The sequence below is a fragment of the Sorex fumeus genome, unplaced genomic scaffold, assembly GCF_029834395.1.
Source record: "Sorex fumeus unplaced genomic scaffold, SorFum_2.1 ptg000061l, whole genome shotgun sequence".
In the NCBI taxonomy this organism is placed as follows: Eukaryota; Metazoa; Chordata; class Mammalia; order Eulipotyphla; family Soricidae; genus Sorex; species Sorex fumeus.
In genome coordinates, this window is record NW_026606118.1 from 55,680,162 (window position 1) to 55,705,574 (window position 25,413).

At 37.8% G+C, this 25,413-nt stretch overlaps 1 protein-coding gene across 3 annotated transcripts in view; it reads left to right on the forward strand.

The window, feature by feature from the left end:
• Positions 1 to 25,413, forward strand: part of SUPT3H (SPT3 homolog, SAGA and STAGA complex component) — a 468,323-nt gene that overhangs the window by 190,544 nt on the left and 252,366 nt on the right. For all 3 annotated transcript variants that reach the window (XM_056125945.1, XM_056125943.1, XM_056125944.1), the window contains one exon: positions 10,755 to 10,839. Coding sequence is in view for 2 of the 3 variants with exons in the window: in XM_056125943.1 (XP_055981918.1) it covers positions 10,755 to 10,839 (85 nt within the window). In the remaining variant the exon portion in view is untranslated. The remainder of the gene's footprint in view (positions 1 to 10,754; positions 10,840 to 25,413) is intronic.

Consider the following 25,413-nt stretch of genomic DNA (forward strand, 5'->3'; position numbering starts at 1 on the left):
TCATTGCTTTCCTGCCTCCCTCCCACTCTTCACTCTTTCTTCTACTCTTTCCACCCATTCTTTTCACGAAGGAAAATTTTTGCTCAAATTTTACTGACAATGTATTTGTTGCTCAGAACACGAGATAGTTAGCTTGTCGATGCCAGCACTGCATTTTTTTGTTGTTGTTGTTGAAGGCACATGCACTAGTGTCAGTGTGTTCAGCATAATTTGAAATAAAGAATAATTTGAAATAAGGCATACTCTCTCCTCTAAAGTCCCGGCTATGAGAGATGTCAGTATAAGTGTAACATGTCCTCCAAGTGCTCTCGGAGTTAGATCTGTTATTTATCGCCCCAAAGATGCTGAAGGACAAAAAGCTGTAATACCTAAGTAATAGCATTTATGTTTATGTGTCTGGGATTGTAGACAGGCAGTTTCTACCAATCTTGACCAGATCTGTCATCCATCATAGGGTGAACTGACTGCCTGCTGATGGAATTTCAGCTGCGAGGTTGCGGCTCTGCTCTAAATATTTTCAGTCTTTTAGAAGATCTGCCTGGACTTGTTTCATGACAGTAGTTGAGTGCAGTAGCACAAGTTGAAACACTTAGTTTCTTATTAGCATCTGCTTGTTGATATTCACTAACATCCTGCTGGTCTCAGCAAATAACAGACCAAATCTGAGGGCAAGGTTTAGTTTGAGGACGCCTGTTTGTTAAGTTGATTCACGTTACTTAATTTTTTTTTGGGGGGGGGGCAACACAATTTTTTATAGTTTCTATTTCTCTGCTACATCACTCACTGTCACTGTCCTCCCGTTGTTCATCGATTTGCTCGAGCAGGCCCAGTAACGTCTCCATTGGAGACTTTGTTGTTACTGTGTTTGGCATATCAAATACATCATGAGTAGCTTGCCAGGCTCTGCCGTGCGGGCGAGATACTCTGGGTAGCTTGCCGGGCTCTCCGAGAGGGGCGGAGGAATCGAACTTGGGTCAACCATGTTGGCTGCATGCAAGGCAAACGCCCTACCGCTGTGCCATCGCTCCAAATTAAACAGATTTTTGTGTATTGACTTTGTAGCCTTCCTCTCTATTATAGGTTTATTGTTTCTAAATGGGTTTTTTTTTGAAGCATCTTTACAGTTTTCTACAAAAGTTGAATACCTATAATTTATGGTGTTTGCTTAATTGTTCTGAAAGAACTATTAAGAACAATAAGAATTTTTCTCATAAATGGTTGTTAAATCATGTCCACTACTTTCTTTGCATATACTTCTATCTTTCGTTAATGTGTTATATCACACTAATTGACATGCGTATATTGAATCATTCTTGCACCAATGGGATAAATCCTATTTGATCATGGTGTATGATCTTCCTTGTGTATTGTTAGATTATCTTTACGATTTTGTAGAGGATCTTTGCATTTATGTTCATCAGTGGGATTGGTCAGTAATTTTCTTTTTTAATGGTGTCTCAGTCTGTCTTTGGTTTCTGGGTAATAAGTATTGCATGATAAGTGTTTGGAAGGTTCCCATTTCTTCACTCTTATTGAAAGGTATGAAAATATAAGATAGTAAATCCTGTTCGAAGGTTTTGAAGAACTCACCAGTTGAATCCTGTACCTGGGCTTTTATTTATGTCGGAGACTTGATAACTATTTTGATTTCTGTGTTCAAGAATTAGTCTGTTCAGGTTTTCTACTTTCTCCTAATTTAGTTTTTTAAAATTTTGGGGCTGGAGCGATAGCACAGTGGGTAGAGCATTTGCCTTGCACGCGGCTGACCCAGGTTTGATTCCTCCATCCTTCTCGGAGAGCCCGGCAAGCTACTGAGAGTATCCCACTCGCCCGGCAAAGCCTGGCAAGCTCCCCATGACATATTTGATATGCCAAGAACAGTAACAACAAGTCTCACTTACATCACTGGTGCCCGCTCGAGCAAATCGATGAACAATGGGAGGGCAGTAGTGCTATAGTCCTACAGAACTATTAAAATTTCTTCTTTGATGGGCTCTTTTGCTTACTGATACTTCAGCAGTAAGTGTTTAGTTTCCCAGCTCCCTGTTAATGATTAATTTCTACTTTCAAAGCATTGTAGCCTGTGAAAATAGATTTCTCTCCTCTCTATTTTATGGCAGCCTGTATTGTGTCTCAGCTTTGCTTTCTTGTAGAATGTCTTGAGCACAGTGAAGAAGATGTGTACTTGAGTTTTGGGGTAGTGGACGTTATACATATCTGTATACCTATCTTTTCTGTTTCTTCCCTTGTTTTCTTACTGATTTTTTTTCTTGTTGATCTGTCCAGAGTTGAACTGAGAGGCAGTGGATGGTTTAAAATCTCCTATTAATGTTATATTCCTGTTTATATATTGTGCATTGATTTTATAGCCTTCTTCTATGTTATATAGGTTTATTGTTTACAGACTTTTTCGGTAGTGTCTTTATAGATTTCTACAAAAGTTGAATACCTGTAATTCATATTGCTTATCTTTACTTGATTCTTCTATCAGTTGCTTTATAAGTGGTACATGTATGTATGTGATTGTGGCATATTTTTGATGTATAATATCTCTATTGTTAAATAACATTTATCCCTGTCCCTTATTGTCATTTAAAATGAAAGTTTATAGAGAGCCAACAGAGATAAATTTAGGCTGTTCAGTTTGTGCAAGATATCACTCAAACTGTGAGTGACATGTCTAGAACTAGATTTGTGTTTTCTTATAAATGAACGGTATATGCTAATCAGACAAAAACTATCGATTCTCAGGTAATCTTCTGTAAAATTTCCAGGAACTGGTGTTCTATAAGTTAGCATTACCTGTGGGGAAGGAGTTATTGGATCAGTGTTTATGGCTTGATTGGTCAGAGGCATGTTTGAACAGTTGCTGGTCCCCAGGCCCTGGTGAACCTGCATACTGTCAGGTCTACACCCTGGGCCACACATCTCCTAAAGTTGCCTACCACCAAGTACCACTGGGGATAGCCCCTGTAAAGCAGTTTCCTGCTTGGATTCAGGAAGTGACTTGAGTGGTGATCCTAGGTTTGATCAAGCATGCCCTTTAACACAGAGCACCGCTAGATATGACCCTAGTGTCCCCCAAGCATGTCTGTTCCAGAGCACCACTGAAGTTGTTCCTGCACCCTTTACACCCAGAGCACCACTAACTGTGACCCCTACAAAAATTGTATATGTGTGTATCTATATGTGTTATATGTACATATACAGATATGTGTGTGTGCCAGTAGGTATTTATTAAATGAATGAAGGATGAAAAATATGTGTGCTGCTATCACCACCATCCTCTCATGGCTTAAAACTGAAGAACTTTTTCACTTCTTAGACCACAGCCTGTTGAGAATTTTATGACAAAAACTTTCAGCTGCATTGGAGTTCGCATATATCACTGTTTCTAAATTGATTTTCAATGCTATAGAATTGAGTTTAGGAAAATGATAGTAGAGGAACTACGTTGAGAAACAGTTTTTCTCTTGCAGTATTTCTCACAGTCTTTCTCAATGAAAGTCTTATGAACAAATTTTAAACAATTTCTAAACTCATAGAGTGAAAAAGTCAATCTTTAAATGAGTGTCTCAGAGCATGTAATTTCACTGCTTACTGTTGCTAGAGCTAGAGGCAGATCTCTTAAATTTCTTGGATCTTAGGTTTCCAGTCCATGAAATGTGGTGGAAATTTGGGTAAAATTTGTCATTATAGTGTGGCTATATCTAATGTTATAGAAAGTTATTTTTTGACTGTTAAATTTCTGCAAAAATCAGATAGTTCAGTCATTGTATTATTAAGTGTTTTGCCAGCCTAAGGGACTGACTAAAATAGCTTTCTTGAAATTATTACTTATCTCTCTGAAAACCTTAAGAATTACTTAGTTATACAAGGTAATTGAACAAAGTTTCCTTTATATAATTTTGTTAATCTAATCTTTCATTAATGAACATTCAAGGTAAATTTTTCTAATTTGTTACAGATTTTTCATTTAACATGGTATTTCAGGAAAATAATTCTGGATAAAATTGAAGGCCTAGCTTTTGCAACTAGATGGATTTGTAACCTTGAGTGGTTATTTAACACCTCTAATCTTTATTATCCTTTAAAAGTAAGATGAAAGGACTGACACTTTTTCAGGTTCTTGGCTGACAGTAATAGGTATATTTAATTATCTTTCTTGTTACTCAGATAACAAATGCTTATAATTGTTTTATTTTTGTTGCCTTAGCATTTATACTTTTTAAGAATCTAGAATATGAGAAAAACTACTCATGAATTTTAAGAATTACAGAGATATTATGCTATTCTTATGAATACAATTTAATGTGACCTTTTCTAGGCTGTGTCCTTAATGTTTATAAATTTTTTGATTTATTTCTTTTCCATTTCTTAAAGACCACTAATTTTACAGATCAGAAATTACAGATCAGAAATAATGCCTGTTTTAATATTCCATTCTTACTCTTTTCTGTTATAACACATTTCCTCTATTCTATTCCTCTAGTCCCACATTCTATTTAGAATGAGAAGACCTCTGTTTTCCTGTTGTCTTTTTAACATACTGGTTATTTTCAAATTTATTTTGAGTAGTGTTTGTTGTATTCCTTAGTTTTTGAAATAAAAACTCCATGCACTATTTCTCTCATTTTATTGAGGAATTCTAAGCAAATAGAATGATCGAAATAGGTACTCAGGAAATATATATTGACTGAGTGTGTAATACCTGTAGGTAGTATGTTGACCTTTTCATAGTTTCATGTTTTCTTTATTTTAATTTTAGGCAATTGTATTTATGTCTGTAGTCTTTCTTATCAATATCAAATTTTATAGCTTAAATGACAAAAGTTTTTTTATTTTTTCTTATATCTTCATATGTTTATAGAATAATGAATGAGTCTAAAAATATTCTGGGAAATTATATATAAATATATTATTTTAATATGTACATAATGAAAGTGGCAGAGAAATAAACTTGAAAAATCAAGCAATGAGAAAATTGATCACTATTAAAACGTTTTTGTCTTATTTATTTATTATATATACATATGGAAACTTATGTGTTTGTTTATTTTGTTTTGGGGACATGGATAGCTGTTTTGAGGGCTCTCTCTAGACTCTGTGTTCAGGTGTCACTGCTGGTCCTGGGGTGTGTAAACGCAAAAAGACAGCAGTGGTCTATCTCTCCTGCCACCAATGTTCCATAGTCTCACACTGCTTCCCCAACTCCAGGGAGGTCGATGGTGATGGGCAGGTGAAGGAAGGAAATGAGGGCCAGGCTGGTTGGTGTCACTTGCAGTTTATTCCATTCCCATTTCCATTCTCCTCTGATTCTCCTCCTGCTTCTTCCTCCCCCATGATACTTCATTCTCCTTGATCCCCCTTCATTCTCCTTTTGGCTCTGGAATCTGGTTCTGGATCCCTTTTTCCTTCTCCTTCTGGAGTCTAGATTCTGATCCCCCTGCCCACTCTTACAGTCTAGTTATATCCCAACCCATGCAGGGTTGGGGCTTGCACATAGGTGTGTTCACAATCAATAGGGGTAAGGTTCTTTCCCTCAGGGAAAGCCGCTTTTAGAACAGATACTCTCTCAGCAGGATGACCCACCCTAGAAACCGAATCCCCTGGGTGTGTTTCTCCTCTCCTTGTCCAACAAATATATAAGCATACATCACGGATCATGGTCCTCCCGTAGTTCTTCGATTTGCTCGAGCAGGCCCAGTAACGTCTCCATCATGAGACTTCTTGTTACTGTGTTTGGCATATCGAATACATCACGGGTAGCTTGCCAGGCTCTGCCATGCCGGTGAGATCCTCTCGGTAGCTTGGCGGGTTCTCTGAGAGGGGCGGAGGAATCGAACTCGGGTCAGCCATGTTGGCCGCTTGTAAGGCAAATGCCTTACCGCTGTGCTATCACTCCAGCCCATAAGCATATGTATAAGCTTATGTAAATATAAATCATTTTGTATGGGTATAAGCTTATGTAAATATAAATGGGTATAAGCTTATGTAAATATAAATATAAATATGGGTATAAGCTTATGTAAATATAAATCACTTTGTATGGGTACAGTAAGAAATGCCTTAAGTTTATAGAATTGCTCTCCTCGGGCCATCTCAATCTCAGACTACAGTGCTCAGGCCAGGTAGTCTTTCCTATCCCTAGCAGAGTCCTAGTCTCATTGTTACTTTTGGATCATGACAGCATCTGTCCATGATCAAGCTCTTAACTTATAGTTAAGAATCGTGGCACTTTGGCCTGGCCCATTTCGATGCCAGGGTAGCTCACAGCTTGCCCTGGGTCCATTCAGTCCCTCGTTGGGACCCTGCTTTTAGGGTGCTAGGAACTAAGGGCAATTGAGGCTTAAATTGAGAAAGCAGATGTCCGGGAGTGAATAATATTCAAAGCCGATTAAATCCTAAGTTACAAAAGCATAATATTAACTGTCTTCCTGTATCTATACAGAAAGGACATTGCTTTAAAATATACTATTCATAAGAAATCAGGAGAGGAGAAAGGCAGTATTAACTTACAAGTTCAGTGTCCTAGAAGGATCTGACCTTACAAATTAACAGAGTCTGATTAGCGGGAAAAGCTGATTTACTGGTTGGGGAAGAGAGCATGGAGAAGTGGTTACAGATAAAGAAAGGAATGGGAGTGACTCGGGAGCACTGTGATGAGTGTAACCTGATAAACCTAAGCTCCTTGTGGCAAGGGAGAAAGGACAAAGCAATGTCATCCTCCACTGGGGGATGTGGGCATTTGCAGTGCTAGAGTTCAAATACGGTCAGCTGTGTGCAAGCCAACCACCATATCTGCTGCAATATCTCTCTGACACCTTATTTGATATTTTAACAAACCTGTTACTTTGGCTTTCTCAGTGCCAGTGTTAACAGAATTTTTCTTCCTTTGCAAAGCAGGTAGATAAAATCATAGTTACGGTTAAAATTATAAAAATCTGGAGAGTAAGGATAATTTGCATCTGTTTATGGCTTCTAATTGCTTTCAATGATTGATTATGGTCAAACTGCATTTCTTCATTGTACAGTGGGTGAGCAACAAGCGTTAGGTAAGAATGAACAAGTATTGGGAAAGAATGATATAGCAGTGTAATGTATGTGTTGTCTAGAGCTGGCTTAGCTGAATATAGTTTAGTTAGGCTCTAGACAGCTACTCATTGTAATTTCAGTTGGGAAAAATTCTTGTTTATTATAGTAATGCCTATTCTGTTAAGGTATAGTGAAATACGTGGCTTGAATGGGAAAATGTAGCTTTCAATTCAGGAACTGTATAGATAGCCGCTGAGGGCCTTCTTACACGATGTCCAAGTCGTACAGTACCCATCCCAAAGCAATGTTAACTACCTGAGGTAGAAAACTGTTCACAGAATACCAGAAGTAATTAAAAAAAAAAGCAACTAGCTCCCAAGACCACAGTAATTACTTAACCACAGCATGCAAAATAATTTAACCACATTAGAGTTTGTAGCCAGTGTAAGTGCTGAAAGCAACCCAGCGTCCAAGATGACAGACACGTTCTGTGTTACAGCAGTTGAAGTTTACTTCAGGAGACCAGGAAAGGAATCAAATTTTCAGTAGTCTCCCGAAAGAACTCTATAGAGGCTGGTCTAGTAGAAGTGGTGTTTCAAGGATCCCAGAGCCTCAGCAGGAACTGAGTATCATATGCAGGATATCGGTACTGACTGAGGACAAGTCAGTGAAGACTTCAAATTAGCTGAGTGACAGAATGTGATATGGTGCATCTTTAAATAGGAAAAAAAAACTCAAAAGATTTCTAGAAATATCAAAAGTTACTTGAAGTTTTTTTCGTTTGAAAATTTTTTCACATATTTTGATTTGATTTTACATACTGTTGAGCAAATAAAATGACTGTGCTTAGATGTAAGAGTTTTATTATTAAAACTGTTAGGTCAATGTCTGCCTTTTTATGTAGGAGAAAAATTGGCCGAAGTAAGTGAAATTGTGGAATTAAAGCTTTAAGTAATAACAGTATTGAGTGTTTTACTTTAACAGTAGTAATAACTTTCAGCAATAGCATGATAAGAAGATTAAAATATAATACTCATCAAATCTACCTACTATATGAGTTTAGCGGGCAGGGCATTTGCCTTGTACGTGGCCGACCCGGCCGACCCAGGTTGGATTCCTCAGCCCTTCTCAGAGAGCCGGGCAAGCTACCGAGAGTATCTCGCCCGTACGGCAAAGCCTGGCAAGCTACCCGTGACGTAATCAATATGCCAAACACACTAACAACAAGTCTCACAATGTTACCGGTCCCACTCAAGCAAATCGATGGACAGTGGGAGGACAGTGATAGTGACAGTTATGCTAATGAAGTTTTTCAGTATGGAAATAATTAATATGACGCTAAGTGCCTATTTCATAAACACTAAAGCTAAAATACAGAACTTACTCGAATATTTTTATATGAAGGATTTTTAAAATATTCTTTTAATACAATGTATGGACTGTAGTTTTTGTTTGTTTTGAAACCACAACCATCAGTGCTGAGGATTTACTCTGGGATCTACGTTCAGGGATCACTCCTGGTGGGGCTTGGAGAACCATCTGAGCATGCAGGGATTAGACCTGGTTGACTGTTCGCAAGACATGTGTCCTCCCAGCTGTATTATCTCACTAGCTCTATGTGGACTGTGTTTTGGATTAAATATTTCATGTTGCTTATTTCCTGTTTTTTGGGGGGTTTTTTTTGGGTGTACAGAGATTTAAAGTCAGTTAAAAAATGGAAAGTAAATTTCATTTAGGCAGTCCAAGGAATTAAATGTTGGATGTTAGTGAACTTAATACTAAATTTTTGACAGTGTGGGGTTTACTTGATGCTGTCTTTTTGCTTTTGTTGGATTATTGGTAACACACTCTCAATTAACTGCAGTTTTGTAATAAGTCTCAGTAGGAGTTATCTGTAAACCTAGTACTTCAAAACTGCCCTGACTATATTTGTAATTTTGGGGGAGGAGTGCTGTGCTCAGGGATAACTTTCTTGTAGGCGTTGGCAAATGTACAAAGTACTAAGGGTTGAAACTGATTGAATCCAGGGTTCACGGTGTGCAAAGGAAGCACCTTACTAGCTGTACTTTTTCTCTGGCCCAATGACCATTCTTTTTTTTTTAATGTTTGTTTGTCTTTGTTTCTAAGTTTTTCATATTAAATTCAGATGCTGTTATTTTTAAATTGCCTTTTCTATCATTGTTTTACTCCCACTGTTATTGAATTATAATTGACATGTAGTATAAATTCAGTGGCCACAGTGTGTTGAAGTAGTATGTTTATTTATTGTTCAATTGATCTCAGCAGGTCGCAGCTTTTTTGTGTGTTTATATGTGATAAACTTTGCTTTGGTTTGGTTGTGGCCCACACTTGGTGGTGCTCAGGGCTCTGTGTTCAGGGGCAGACTTCTGGTGGACTTGGGGGAACATGTGGAATGCCAGGGATTGAACCTGAGTTGGCCATATACAAGGCAAACAGCCTGTTCACTGTACTACTGCTTCATGTGTGATAAATTTTAAATGTATTCTCTAACGTCTTTCAAATATATGTTATTGTTACTATGCATTACATTTACCTCCCAGAGCAGGCCCTTTATAACAAATGGTGTGTGTATTTTGAGAGACATTTTCCAATTTCTCCTTCCCAGAAGCCATTGATCCCACAGCCAGTAATATATTTCCATATTGTTTTTCCTTTTCTTCAATTTTACTTCCCATGGATTTAGTAACCCATTGTCAATGATTGTCCCAAAATATTAGAAATAGGAAGATGATTAGAGAACAAAAAAGATCATATTCATATACTTTATTATAGTATAATATCCACTTTATTGTTAATCTTCTCTTACTCTAACTTTTAAATTAAATCTATTGTAGTTATGTATATAGTGAGGAAAAAAATCTACACTATTTAAGGTACAGCCCTGTTTATGGTTTCAGACTTCCACTAGAAAATTTGAAATTTATATGAGGGGGTTTCTCTATTATAATTTGTTTCATCTGTTGATGGGCAGTTTGGTTGTTTATGACTTTTGACAATTGTGTATAAAGTATCTGTGGATATTGATCTACAAATATGAGTCCTATTTCCAATGTTTGAGGACATAGACCATGAAAGTCTCTGCACACTTAAGACAAAGTTGAAAGATAGACGTGACTTTTTAAAAAATTATTTATTTATTTATTTAGAATACCCATCCCTCCACCAGTGACCATTTCCCACCACCACGGATCCCAGTATCCCTCCCACCCCCCATACCCCCCATCCTACCCAGCCTCTGTGGCAGGGCATTCCCTTTTGTTCTCTCTCTCCTATTGGGTGTTGTGGTTTGTAAAAGAGTTAAGCCTGATTTTCAGGGAGAAACGTTGGATGATTTACTTTCCATTGATCACTTTGTATATAAGGACATGTCGTGCGGCCGCATAAGCGGCCACGCAGTTTGGAATAAAAGTCCTGGTTCCTGCATGCCTGAGCTATGCTTGTAGAGGCTCATGGTCACCGGGGTTTCTTCTGGAGAAGGCGGGATGCGGCACCGACCCCATCTGGGACTTCCCGGTGATCTCGGCTCTGTTTGGGACATGGAGCATTCTTCAGGAGCTGTGGAGCCTCCCAGCAGTTTTCTTCTTTGTTGTTGTATGCTCGATAGATGTGACTTTTTGTTTGTTTGTTTGCTTTGTGTTTTTTGTTTGTTTGCTTTATAAGTTCTATTATTGTTAATACTGGTGTCTAATTTTTTTCAGGTTTTCTTTAGGTGATTCTAGGAGGCCTCTTCATGAAACAGCAGTTCTGGTAGAAGATGTGGTACACACTCAGTTAATCAATTTGGTAAGAACAAAATAATTACTAATTCTTCTGGTGTCTCAATAGGACTTTTAATGTAATTTTTAAAATTTTAATTTTTTCAAGAGATTGTATTTAAATTAGGAATTTAACAGCTGTAATTATTAGACTACCTTAGCTATTAAGATTATTATATAAGCATTTTTAATTTTGTGTCTAGAAGTTTTATTGTTGTTAGTGTTTGTTAATATTTAGGATTCATTGAATTTTGACACACAACATTTATTATTTGTCTACTAGCATAATCTTTATATAAAATATTTCCACATTCCTCTTCGTGTTCCTTCATAATCAGTCTTTTTCATGATCTTTCAAGCTTAGGTAACCCTGGTCTAAAAATAGAAGTATAGTTTTCCTAGAATTCTTAAAAAACCTTTTTCAAAATTTGGATCGTAGATTTACAGTATTATTATACAAGACTCCAGATTTCCTGTTGTTTCCTCTGTGAATGTCACAAATAACCATAGTACACGTACCCAAAATAATATTGCCATAATGCTAGTTAAAAAATCTTAAGACAGTTCAGCACAACAAATCATCTTTCCTTATCTTCTCTCTATATTTGATGATATTTTCTCAGTCTTTGCTTGTCATTTATGACCATAGCATTTTAGGAATGGTAAAAGGAGTTATATACTGAATTTTTCTACTAGAATGAATTTAGCACTTTGTTTCATTTTGTGGTTGTAGGTTGTTCGCGGCTATTTTGAAAATCTCTTTTTCTGAAAAATTTTGCCCATTTAATAGTAACTGGTGGATCTTGTCTAAGACAATTATTTTACTGTGATATTTTCCTAATGGTGATTTTTTTTGTTTTCTTCTTCACTATTTTTTGATAGTAATTCACCTGAAATCTTTTATAGTTGTTCAGTTAGATTTTAATGATTATATACTTGTGTCTATGGCTTAAATGAGACTGTAAAAGTGAAACCATAAAGGCACTGGATGATAATATAGGTGACTTGCTCTTGAAACTCAGTTTATGAAAGTTAGCAACAAAAAAAACTTAGTGCTCTTGACTAATATGTACAAATATTTTCGTGCATAGATCAGAAAAACAAAGCCAGGATATCAGGGCCCGGGATATAGGTTAGGATGGAGGTTAAGATGTATGCAAGCTATAGATGGATCAACCTGGAAGATATCATGTTAAGTGAAATGAGTCAGAAAGAGAGGGGCCGACATAGAAAACTCGCACTCATTTGTGGAATATAAAGTAACAGAATGGGAGACCAATACCCAAGATTATTAAAGATAAGTACTGGGAGGATTAGTCCACAGCTTAGAAACTGGACTCACGTACTGGGGAAAATGGCAGCTCAGTTAGAAAAGGGATCACCAGCTAAATGGTGCTAGGGAGATCTGCTCGGGATGGGAGACTCACCCTGAAAGCAGACTATAGACCTAACATGATGGCCACTCAATGCCTCTATTGCAAACCACAACACCCAGTAGGAGAGAGAGAGAGAGCAAAAGGGAATGCCCTGTCACAGAGGCGGGGTGTAGGGAGAGGGATGGTGTGGGGATAGTGGGAGGGATGCTGGGACCATTGTTGGTGGAAAGTGGGCACTGGTGGAGGGATGGATACTAGACCATTGTATGACTGAAATGCAAGCACTTAAGTTTGTAAGTCTGTAATTGTACCTCAGGGTGATTCACTAATTAAAAAAAAGATGCATGCAAGCAAATGTCTGACCTGGGTTTGATTCCTGGAGACCTCTAAGGTCACTCAGTGTGACCCTGGAGGTCCCCGTGTGTCCATAGGTTATCCCTTGGATCACAGGGTCCGAAGAGCTCCACACATGACCCTAATAATAATCTTTTGCATTATTTTCCTAATATCACCGCGTGGCCCTGGACCCCGAAGCATCTCTTGGGGAACCTCCTCCTCCTGCCAAAGAAAACAAAGCAAAGATAAGAACAGCTGACACACTTGGGAAGAAGTATTTGTGTCCTGTAGCTCAAACTGTGAATTTGTATCCCTAATATATATGGAACACAGGACTAAAAAAAAAACACTTAGAAAAATTCATGGAAGAATTTCTAATGAGCATGTAGGAACAGCTTGAGCAACAGGATTGTAATCTTTTTTATTCTTGCTTGAGCTATGTATCTGATCCTGTCATTTTCCAGACATCTTTTTCATTTTTCATTCCTATTTAAGTTCATTATTTTAATGCTTTGAGATACCTTATGAATATTGTAGCACTGCACTCTAGCACTGTCCTCTCATTGTTCATTGATTTGCTCGAGTGGGCACCAGTAATGTCTCCATTGTGAGACTTGTTGTTACTGTTTTTGGCATATCGAATACGCCATGGGGAGCTTGCCAGGCTCTGCATATGGGAGGAATACTCTCAGTAGCTTGCTGGAGCGATAACACAGTGGGTAGGGTGTTTGCTTTGCACATGGCCAACCCGGATTTGAGTCCCAGCATCCCATATGGTCCCTCGAGCACGCCAGGAGTAATTCCTAAGTGCAGAGCCAGGTGCGACCCAAAAAGGAAAAAATATATATACTGAACAGTACGCATATAACACTATTATAACTCAAAGAGTCAGTGCATGAATATTGTAGCAATGCACTGTAGCACTGTCCTCCCATTGTTCATCAGTTTACTCAAGCAGGCACCAGTGACGTCTCCATTGTGAGACTTCTTGTTGCTGTTTTTGGCATATTGAATCCAGCACGGGTAGCTTGCCAGTCTCTGGCAAGCAAGAATATTGTACTAAATTAAAATCAGAATCTATGATTTTAGAGTCAGTTTTAAAGATTAATTTGCCTACAAGTGTGATAACAGTAATTTTAATTCTGTAGAACTTTTCCAAATATTAAAAATTGTCATGACTAGATTTCTTTGGAATTTTTTTCTACTGGGTTTTTATGTTGATTTCTGTATCAATATTATTGTACATTTTGTAGTACTACAGAATAGTTTTGTTTGTATGTTTGTTAAAATTTTATAAATTTGTCAGTTACTGTAGAGAGATCAATATACGTGGAAGGATGAATCAGCCTAAAGTAAGTTTGGAGGCCTCGGATATGACTTAAAGTAGCAGGGCACATGCCGAGCATATAAATTGAGTCCAAAATTCAGTCCCTAGTATTTCAGGCTCACTGAGCAGCACAGATGTAGTCTGGGCCATCTCCAGACACCTGCACACACAAGTATTTTACCACTTGGCCAAACATTAATGTGTATGGCCCCTATATGATTTAAATACTAAATATAGGAAATGTATATTTTTTCAGATTACTTTGGAGTCTTTAAGGAGTAATTTAATATTTTCTCTTATACTCTTCCTACTTCTGACTAGATTTATTTCTAATTATTTAATCATCTTTGCTGTTTTTAAAAATGTGATATCTAATTACATTATGATTGAAAACATATGAAATTTATTGAAGGCTATAAATCTTCAGATTAAAGAAGTGGACTAATTCTGAATAGGTTAAAACCAAAGAAATACATTGTTCAAAATGCAGGTACTAAAGACATAGGATAAATCTAAAATGCAGCCAGATTTATTGCCTTTGAACAACAAAGGTTTGAAAAAGCAGATGTCTCTTTAGAAGATAGGGAGACTAGAAGGGAATTGCACAACAGTTTTAATGTACCAATTCCAAAATTTTTAATTGAAGGCTGAAAATTAGTACAGAGGATGAGCCTCTTGATTTGCAAAGAAAACCCAATTAGATCCCCAGAACCCTAAATGGCCTTCCAAGCAACAACAGGAATGACTCCTGAGCTCAGAGCCAGGAGTATGTCCTGGAAACAAATGAAAATGAAGACATGAGTTATCTAGAGCATATGAGACACGGCAAAATTCATAGCAATAAAAGCGGTTTTTTTTGGAAGCAAGAAGGATTCAGATAATCTAACAAGCTTAAGCAGCTAGAGAAAGCCAACAAAGCAAGAAGGAAGGAAATACTAAAAGTTAGAGAACAAATCAGTTAAATGGAAACTGAAAAATAATCCAAAAGATGCATGATACCAGCAGTTAGTTCTTTGAAAAGAATAAGATTATAAGTCATATCTAGAGTCTCAGAGATGGAGAGAAGACTCTAATAAACTGAGTGAGGAAAGAATGGGGAGACTTCACAACATGTGCCACAGAAATTCAAGATCATCAGTGGTTACTGTGAAAATTTACCTTTAGTGTTAATGAAAGAGCCTATTATGATGAATGATGGTTTCTCCTTATCAATGTAATATTAGAATAGCTTCTCTTTTTTTTTTTAAAATCTCTGATTGTGATATACCTGTTCAGACTTTACTAAAGTACAGCATTTAGTGATACACCTTTCTTGGAAAAGTCATATTTTTATGTATTTTTGGATTTTGGTCCACATCCAACAATCCTCAAGGGTGATTCCTGGCTCTCCTCTCACAAATGACCCCTGGCACTACTCAGAGAACCATATGAAATGGTGGGTATAGAACTCTGGTCAGCCACATGCAAGGCAAGTGCCGTATCTACCACACTATCATTTTGGCCCTGGAAAGCTACATTTTTAATATATATTGTGTCAGAATGCGTATAGAAGAAATACTAAAATATGTAAGGGTACTTAGGGATCACTCCTGGATGTGCTTGGAAACCATACGGGCTTCGGGGATCAAGCCCGGTTGGCCATGGGTAAGGCAAGTGCCTTACTCCTGTGCTATCTCTGCCCCCTGCACTGCTGACTACCTTTTTGGCTTGGTCTTGTTTGCATTTCCCATGAGCTTGTCCATTTTAGCTTGAGCGATTTGCTTGAGCGGGCCCAGTAACATCTCCACTTTTGAGACTTGTTGTTACTGTGTTTGGCCTAATGTGTATATATATATGTCAGAAGTAGCTTGCCAGGCTTTGCCGCGCGGGCAAGCTACACTCGGTAGCTTGCTGGGCTCTCTGAGAGGGGCGGAGGAATCGAACCCGGCTCGGCCGGGCTGGCTGCGCACAAGGCAAACGCCCTACCGCTGTGCTATGTGCCCAGTTTCAGGAAGGAATGGAAAAAAGAATGTTGAGGAAGATAATTAAATGCTGATCATTCCTTGATTTATAATATTATGCAGATACTAAGATACTAATATTTCTTTTGTTATTGGCATTTGTTTTGTTGTTTATTTCACAAGCAGACAAAATTCAGAACCATTCTCTCCCCTCCCTCCCAAACCCCCAATCTCTAAATTCTTTTTCACCCTTTGTTATTCCAATTCTCCTTTTGTGGAGCCAAATTGGTTGACTTCTTTTATAGCTCTTTGGTATATGCCTTGTAAGCAGGCCAAATTTTCCATTCTTTATGTGTTCAGGATAAGAGAAAAATCATAAAACTTATTGCCATGTGTTTTTGTATTTTTAGTTCTGATTTCCTTCTCAAGTCTATCTGGTACCATTTACCTTTCAGAATCTGGTACGTGCATTCAGTGCAGTTCAGTATTTGTTGCATTCAATGAGAGAATCAGTGTGGTGTTTGCTAACTACTTTTTATCTGACTTTATGTGGTTTTAATCATTGGTAAACATTGGATTCCCTGCATCAAAAATTCTACTTTCTTTCAATTGTATTGCAATATAATAGCATAAGTTTTCATTTATTGAACCATACACTCATAAATGTTTACATATAGCTGGTTCTTCTACCCTTCTGGTTTTTGTTTGCAAACTGTTGACCTGAAAATTAGACACAGTGTTGAAAAAAGTGTAAAAATGAAATTGTGTGGCCCTGAATAATGTTCTTTGATGTATTTATTTATATGTATTTATATATACCTATATATTCACACTTTAAATACTTTTTTTCCAAGTGTATGAATTGTGTGACATGTATTTTGGTTACCCAGAGGCCAATTTATTTTTGGTTAAATTTTATTGAATCACTGTGAGATAGTTATAAGCTTTCATATTTGGGTTACAATCACACAATGATCAAACACCCATCCCTCCACCAGTGCGCATTCTTCACCACCAATATCCCCGGTATGCCCCCCTTTCCCACCCTCCCCCTACCTCCATAGCAGACAAGATTCCCCATACTCTCTCTACTTTTGGGCATTATGGTTTGTAATACAGACAGTGAGAGGTTATCACGTTTGGTCCTTTCTCTACTTTCTGCACACATTCACAAGCCAATTTTTACTAACCTCTTAGACCTGGGCTGTGATTTGGGTTTTGTGGTGGTTGTTTCCTTTTTTAAGTATAATTGACATTCTTCATTACATTAATTTAGGTAACATTGGTAGACAATGGAAAATGATCACCCTAGTTTATTTCCAGTCTACTCCTGACATCTTTGACATCTTTCAAGCATGTTCTACTATATTAATGCCTATGGACCTCAATCTATACTCTGTTTCCCCTTGGCTTATGTATTTCATCACCGAATATTTGTAACTTTCCTCTCCTTACGCTTCACCCACCACCAGCAGCCCTCCTCTTTAGTAACCACCTGTCTGTTCCCAGTATCTAAGAGATTGGCTTTGTTTCAACTTCTAGACTCTACGTATAAATGAAATCATAGAGTATTTTTCTTTTTCTCTGGCATATTTCACTTAGTATCACACCCTTGGGCTGGAGCGATAGCACAACGGGTAGGGTGTTTGCCTTGCACGCATCGACCCAGGTTCGATTCCTCCAAACCTCTCGGAGAGCCCGACAAGCTACCGAGAGTATCCTGCCCGCACAGCAGGGCCCGGCAGGCTCCCGTAGTGTATTCATTATGCCACAAATGGTAACAAGTCTCACAGTGGAGACGTTACTGGCGCCCACTCAAGCAAATCGATGCACAACAGGATGACAGTGCTACCGTGCTATAATAGATATATAATATCACACTCATTTTATATCTTAAATATAATGATTTGGTATTTATAAATAGTCAAATTACCACCACAATAATGAATTCACTCTTTGACCTTCTTCTTTTTCCCTCTTTGCATCTGAATTATGGTAGTTTCCTTATCATAGAATATTTCTTCCATAATCTTACCTCCTTTCAGTTTCAAGTAAAGTAAAAATAAATTGCTTCAAGTAGGTGCAAATTTGCAGTAAAATGAAGTAGGTTTTTTTTTCCCCCCAGATTTAAACTGATTAATTTAAAAAAAAAACTTTGCTTATTTAGTTACCTATTTTGATAATCTCCTGATATATTTCAAACTCTGTATCTATTTTTATTTTTTTAATTTAAACTGGCATATGAAGCACGAATTTTAATCATTTTAAAAATTATTTTAGTCTTTGAAATTACGACATCATGTTATGATGTCATTTGGTAGTATATGGTTGCAATTCAAACATGCTTAGGGCTGTACTAGGTAGAAAAAAATTAGGAAATTCTGTTCTGAAAGCAGTTTTAATACTACAATATCCTTTCTGTTCTAGTAGTAGTCTTTCTATATTGACTGTTAATGGTTTGTTCTTATATGTGAAAATCCCATTTAACTTTTATCCATATAATCTAAAAAAAGTGTTTCTCTCAAATGTCTTTTCTGCATAAAAGTTGTGCTTTGAAAAATGTCCTGAAAACAGATTCTTCGACAAAGCAGGTTGCCTTTATATCTAGAATGCCATATATTGTTTTGGCCTGTTTTCTGGTTTAACATTAGCCATTCTTTATTTCACAAATTTATTTATTTATTTAACTGTACATTTATGAGGTAATACGGCTCTGGTTCTAGTGTTACAGATTGAAACAAGAAATTACCTTTGCCCTTAAAGAGTTCACAGTTATCTTATATATTTAGACACTGTGAAAATAATTTTAAGTCACATGACAATTGGTAATACTTCACACCCTCAGATGGGGGCTTTGACAAAGTATTTCTAGCCTAGCCAAAACTTCTTAATGTATTTTTATGTTTATGATGTGTTTGGGTATATTGGATCGTAGGACATAGCAGTGTTAGAATCCAGTGTATGCTTCTTGAATTGGATTGTGGAACATAGACATCATGATATAAATGATGAGTTGTTGACCTCTGTGTTGATCAAGCATAGAAATATGTGTTATTTTTCTTGGAATGTATATTTGAAGATACCACTAGCCTATGTTTTAAAATATGTAATTTTTCTACAAAGTTTAGGGATTCTTGCTTTGTGTGAAAAACTGGAATTGAAATGTTTGACATCCTTGCATTTTTGCATGGAAGTTTGCGTTCAGTAGCTGCTTTTAATATTTAACTTTGCACTGGTTGTGAAACTGTTATGTCACAGAGATATGAAAAAGAAAAGAAAAGAAGTTGTTGTTTTTACAATATTCTGTCCTCTATCCTTCCTAGCTCATTAGGCCACTTTGTTAATAGAAAACAGATCTGTCTAATGCAGTAATAGGAGCAAGAATAATTATCTAGGTTTGAATACTGCCTGTTTAAGATAAAGGAAGGTGATTCCCATCACAGTCTCTATTGCAACATCTCTCCTATCAGAAAGCAGTTATCAGTTACTGGGACTATGACATAAGCTATTGAAGTAGCATCCATATTCTTCATTCCCGACCACATACCTTTAATAATGTAATCTAAAACTTAATGAGAATGAAAATATGCTAGTTCAATCTTATTTTCAATCTTATTGAAAATCCCTTTGGCTCTTCTTGGAATTTCCTCGTAACTCTCCACAGAAAAAAATCGGCACATGCCAGATCTCTACTCAATGTATCCTAACTTTTCTTCAGTTATTCAAATGCAATAGGTTCTATTAAAATCTGATTCTTATGAAATATAAGGGTAGTGTCAGTTGTCACAGCTATTTATCATTTGCAGAACATGTAAAATTTCAGATTTCTCATTCACTTTCTTTCTAAGATATTATTTAATTATTTAGAGTTTTGGTTTGGGGGGCACACCTGGCAGTGTTCAGGGATCAATCTTGGTGGTGCTCAGAAGACCATATGTGGAATGCATATATCTTTTAAAATTTATGTTTTTGTGTCTTGGGAGTAGATGTCAAGGAGTGGAAACTCAAACATGAAAGCTTTGTAACTTTCTCACAGTGATTCAATAGAAAAAAAAAAAGTGGAATTGCCAGGTCACTGGGAGTTCTGTTCTTTTTTGAGGAATCTCCACACTGTTTTCCATAGAGACGAAACTAAAGGACATTCCAAACAGTGAATGACAGTTTCCTTTTTTCTGGATCCTCACCAGCACTGGTTGTTTTGGGTCTTTTTGATATATGCCCTTCTCTCTGGTGATAAGAGCTCACTGTCATTTTGATTTGCATTTTCCTGATAATCAGAGGTATTGAGCTCTTTTTCATATGTCTCCTGCGCATTTCTATGTCTTTGTTTTGTTTGAGTGCCATATCTAGCTACGCTTAGGAGTTACTCCTGATTCTACACCCAGGTATCATTCCTGGTGGGCTCATGGGACTACATGGGATGCTGAGGATCAAACTTAGATTGACTGAGTGCAAAAAAAGCAGTCTACCACTGATACGGCCCCCAAATGTCTTTTTTGATGGAATTGTTAGTATTTTTGTTGTTGGATTTCATGCATGCTCTTGATATTTTAGATATTAGCCCTTTCTCTGTTGCATTATATGCATATATTTCTCTCATTCAGTAGGATGTCTTTATTTTTGCCTGAGCTTCTTTTGCCGTGCAAGACCTTTTTAATTTGATATAATCCCATTTGTACAACTTGAAGTTGTTAAATAACAAAACCGTTGTTTATTTTACGCCCTAATACATTTCATTGTTTATTTTCAGTTTCAAAACATCTTTAAGATGTTATAAAATTTTTCAATAATGCTAATGTTTCTCAAAACATCCTTGTGTGTTTACCCTTTTGGGTGATCTTGATTATTAAAACAATAAAATCATCACAAAACTCGTCTGATGAATTGAGTGCTTGATTATATTTTTATTTTTTCATCTGCTCCGAGGCATTTATCAGTGGTTCTCAACTTGAAGTTCATGAGAGCCATTTTCAGAGCTTAGATCAAAACAAAACAAATCACACACATGCTGATGCCCAGAGACAGCTGCTAGACTATATTCTAATGTCTCAGCCAAAAATTTCAGAGTGATCATCCCGAAGAAAAGTATCCTAATTCGAATGAGAAACTTTTGAGTATGAATCATTGTCTTTTCCTTTTTAACATATATACTTATGCACTTAGGTGTGTCATATATGTTGTAAATCTATCTGTGGTGTCACCAGTGGTGGCTGGGAGGAGGTAGGATGTTGTGGCAGGGATCACAGCCAGGGCCTTAAACATTCTAGGCATGTGCTGTAGGACTTCAACTATATGCCTGGCCCCTGGAATACTGCCTTTTTAAGTTGTTTTAAAAATGAGCTAGCCTTTATTGTGCTTCCTGAAGACATAAATTTCTAGACATATGTCTCTGCTTAAAAGTGTGTGGGTCTGGGGTATGTTGCCACCAACAGGTCAACCTGTACCTGTGGGGCGAGTGCATCAGCAGCCTGGCCTTGCTTTCGGTCTTCCTGATACCTCCAAATTGCTGCTGTGCCTTTGGCCAGACCCCAACAACTTGAGAACAAGTTTACCAAGAAATTAAATGGCCAAAAGTTAGGTATGTGAGAGTTACACCTACAAACCACCTCTGGCTCATCTATACAAGCTCACTCAGAGTTGGGATGGGCTACCTCCCCCACTTCCCATGGGAAACACTGGCAGTCACCCCCACGAAACAACTCCAACGCCACCCTGTAAGCTCTACTATTGGCCTTGCCCAAGAGACCCCTAAATAAATCTCAAAAGAGATCAAAAGCCGCAGTTAAGCCCGGATCCATACATGGCTGAAAAGACCAGAGTAAATTGGAGGAGGCATGTTGGCCTGTGCCTGTCCAAGCAGAGTCCCTGGCGGCCACTAGCTTCCACAATCTAAAATTGCCTCCATAACCCAAGCCTGACTCCACTGTCTTAGGATGGACCTCACCAAGATAAATTTTACTGAAAATTTTGTAATGTGGATCTCAGAGACACAGAGGCAAGTCCCAGTCACACCCACAATTTGTCTCCAGGTGCCATCTTGGCACACCAAAGCCCTGGTTCAGAAACACAGCAGCAAGTCCCAGAAGACACCACAGCACCTGCGATCTCTCCGGGCCCCATACCGAGCCAGTATCACCAGGGTACCCCAGATGGAGCAGGTGCAGTCTCCCCACCTACTCCAGATGGAATCCCGGTGACCAAGAACTTTCACAAGCAAGGCCCAGGAATATGGGATCAGGACTAAATCTCCAGACCACATGGTGGCAGAGGACCCGGGCTGTCCCTCCCTGGGTTCCTGTCCACCCAGAAGACTGGCTGTCAAGCCCACAACTTGTCTCCGGGCACCATCTTAGCACACCAGCGGCCCTGGCCCAGAGACTCCCAATTGAACCCCCAAATGGATTAGTGCCATACAGAGATGTCTCTGGAACCCAACCATTTAAATCTAGAAATTCACATTTACAATCGTGGCCTTGTGAGCTCTCGTGATATTCGAAATGAGCGATGGAAAATATATTATCTAGAGTCTGCCCCTGGCAGATAGGCTTGAATAGTGGTGGGAAAATTTGAGCGAAATTAATGCCCAAAATTACAAAGAGAGTGTGTTGGGGAGATTGTCTGCCATAGAGGCAGGGTGAGGCCTGCGATTGTGTGTGTGTGTGTGTGTGTGTGTGTGATACTTGGGACATTGGTGGTGGAAAATGTGCACTGGTGGAGGGATGGGTGTTCCATCATTGTATGGCTGAATCTCAAACATGAAAGCTTTGTAAATATATCTCACCGTGATACAATACAATAAAAAATAATGTGGAGTTCATGCCCAATTCAAACAGCTTAATCAATGGCTGAACAAATAGCAGTACTCCTACATTATTTAAAAAAATATGTGGTGAAAATGAATTGCAGTATGAGACTTTATATTAAGAAAGTGATTGAGGGGAGGTTGAAGAGATAGTGCAATGAGTACTATCCAGGATGACCTGGATTTAGTCCCCCACAATCCGTGTTGTCTCCTGAGCCCACCAAGATGGTCCCTAAGCACAGAGCCAGGACTGAGCACTAAGTACAGCCAACAGCCAACTATAACTCCCCCCCCCCCCCCCCACCGCAAACCAAAACAAAAAGATAATTGAGGAGTCAAGGAGCTAGCTGAGCAGGACTCATTGCATGCATGCTGGCCCGGAGTCAATCCCATCAACACATACCCTATCCCATGGAGCATGCAGGTCTTCCCCAGCATTGGCTGGATCTAAACTCTGAACTGTCAGACCTGAAAAGCTGGACAGAGTATCACCAACAGTGATCTATCACACTGCTAGAGAGGTCCCCACTCCCACAAGAGTGATTGAAAGAGCTTATATGGATCATTCAAATATAAATATATATCATGACATTTTCTTTATTTCCAATACCCAGAGAAATAGCACTGTAGCACTGTCCTTCCGTTGTTTATCAATTTTCTCTAGCGGACACCAGTAACATCTCCATCGTGAGACTTCTTGTTACTGTTTTTAGCACATCAAATATGTCATGGGAAGCTTGCCATGCTTTGTCGTGCGGGCGGAATACTCTCTGTAGCTTGCCGGGCTCTCCGAGAAGGGCGGAGGAATTGAACCCAGGTCAGCTGCATGCAAGGCAAACGCCCTACCCACTATACTCTCGCTCTGGCCCACCCAGAGAAATAAGAGAGGTCCATTATGAGTCTGAATATAAAAACACTTCAAAAAGATCATGCACCATGACCAAGTATGATTGATCACAGTGATGCAGGATGGTTTAATATACACAGCTTTTTCAATGTAAAACTTAGGATTTCTAATGACTGTAGTTACTTAGAATTTTTTCAGTTCGTTTAAAGTTGCTGTACTACCTCTCTGGCTCCTAAATTGTTGTTTTGTACAGAAAATGTAGTTATCTAGTTACATCTCAAAAGCTTGTTTTCATAATATTTGTCTAGTAGAAAACTAGTTAAGTCATGTAAGGATGACTAGTAAGTCATTCAATGTATGGCTCCTCAGAAACAGTTTTTCAGTATTATTTTAGTAATATTTTATTATAAAAGTTAGTTAAAGATTTACATATGGAAGAGCATGATTCTTAAATTTTCTTCTTAATTTAGTAGGTAATGAGTCTTCCACCATTCTTATTTACAAATTTGTTTTAATTTGTCATTTTATTTCCTAGAATGAGGTCCTGTATAGCACTGTTATATTCTCTTCATGACTTTTCTGTGGCTTAGTTATGCCACCTCAGTAATGGTTTATGACTGTGTTTTAAAAATACTAATAAGTTTCCTGCACAGAACTTCAATTATAAGGGTTATCAAAATAGGACAAACTAATATAATTTGTGTTTCCATAAAGTAAAGGAAGTGGAGTTACCATGGGGACCCAATGAATCACAGAATGGAAACAGTTTTTCTAGGTAACTAAACATTCACACTTTGTACCAAGTCATAGCATGTGTATGTAACTTAGCATGCTGGAACACATTTTGGGTTTACATGATTTAGATAAAGGAGTTCACAAACACTATCTGGAAAAAAAGTCTTGGGATTTTGTCTCTTCTTACTGAGGGGTAAGCCGGGTACCATGTTTTTAGTATAAACAAACTAAAAACATTAGTTGAAACACATGCATACTATGGAATCAATTTTTAGGAATTGATTGACACTTGTTTTGTGGTTTATGCTTGAGAATGTTCCATGTGTACTTTTAGAAGAAAGTTTATTGAGCCTTTTGGAGTGGAGTTTCCTATGGTGTTTTAAGTCCATCGGTGGTGATTGAAGTTCCCTACTTCCTTTATGTTGCTATCAGTGTCATTCTTCAATTCTTTTAACAGTTTATTTTGATGCTGTATTTGATGTGTATGTACATATATAATACTTACATATATTTGGATATGTAAAGATACATATATATATATATACACACACGCACACATATATAAATGAGTTGTTCTGTCTTCTCAATAAACTCTTTGGTCATTTTAAGAGATTATCATTGTCTTTTGTTGCTTTTTTTGTTTGTTTTATTTGAAATTATCCATTAAGCTGCTCTTTTTTTAATTGACATGAAATTTATGTATTAGCATTTTCGTGTTTGTTTCGTTGTTGTCAACCATTAATTTTTTTTTATTGTATCAGTGTGAGATACAGTTAACAGAGCCATTATGTTTGAGTTTCAGTCATACAATGATCAAACACCCATCCCTCTTCCAGTGCACATTCTCCACCACCAATGTTCCCAGTGCCTCTATGGCAGACAATTTTCCCCCATACTCTCTACTTTTGGGCATTATATTTTGCAATATAGATACTGAGAGGCTATCATGTTTGGTCCTTTATCTACTTTCAACACACATCCTATCCCTAACGATTCTTCCGACCATCCTTGACTTAGTGATCCCTTCTCTATTCCAGCTGCCTTCTCCCCCAGCTCATGAAGCAGGCTTCCAACTAAGGCGCAATATTCCTGGCCCTTGTGTCTACTCTCCTTGTTTGTCAGTCTCATATTATATTATTTTATATTCCATAAATCAGTGCAATCAGAATGCACTCTTTCTGCCTCATTTCACTTAGCATGACACTCTTCATGACCATCCTCTTATAAACAAATTTCATG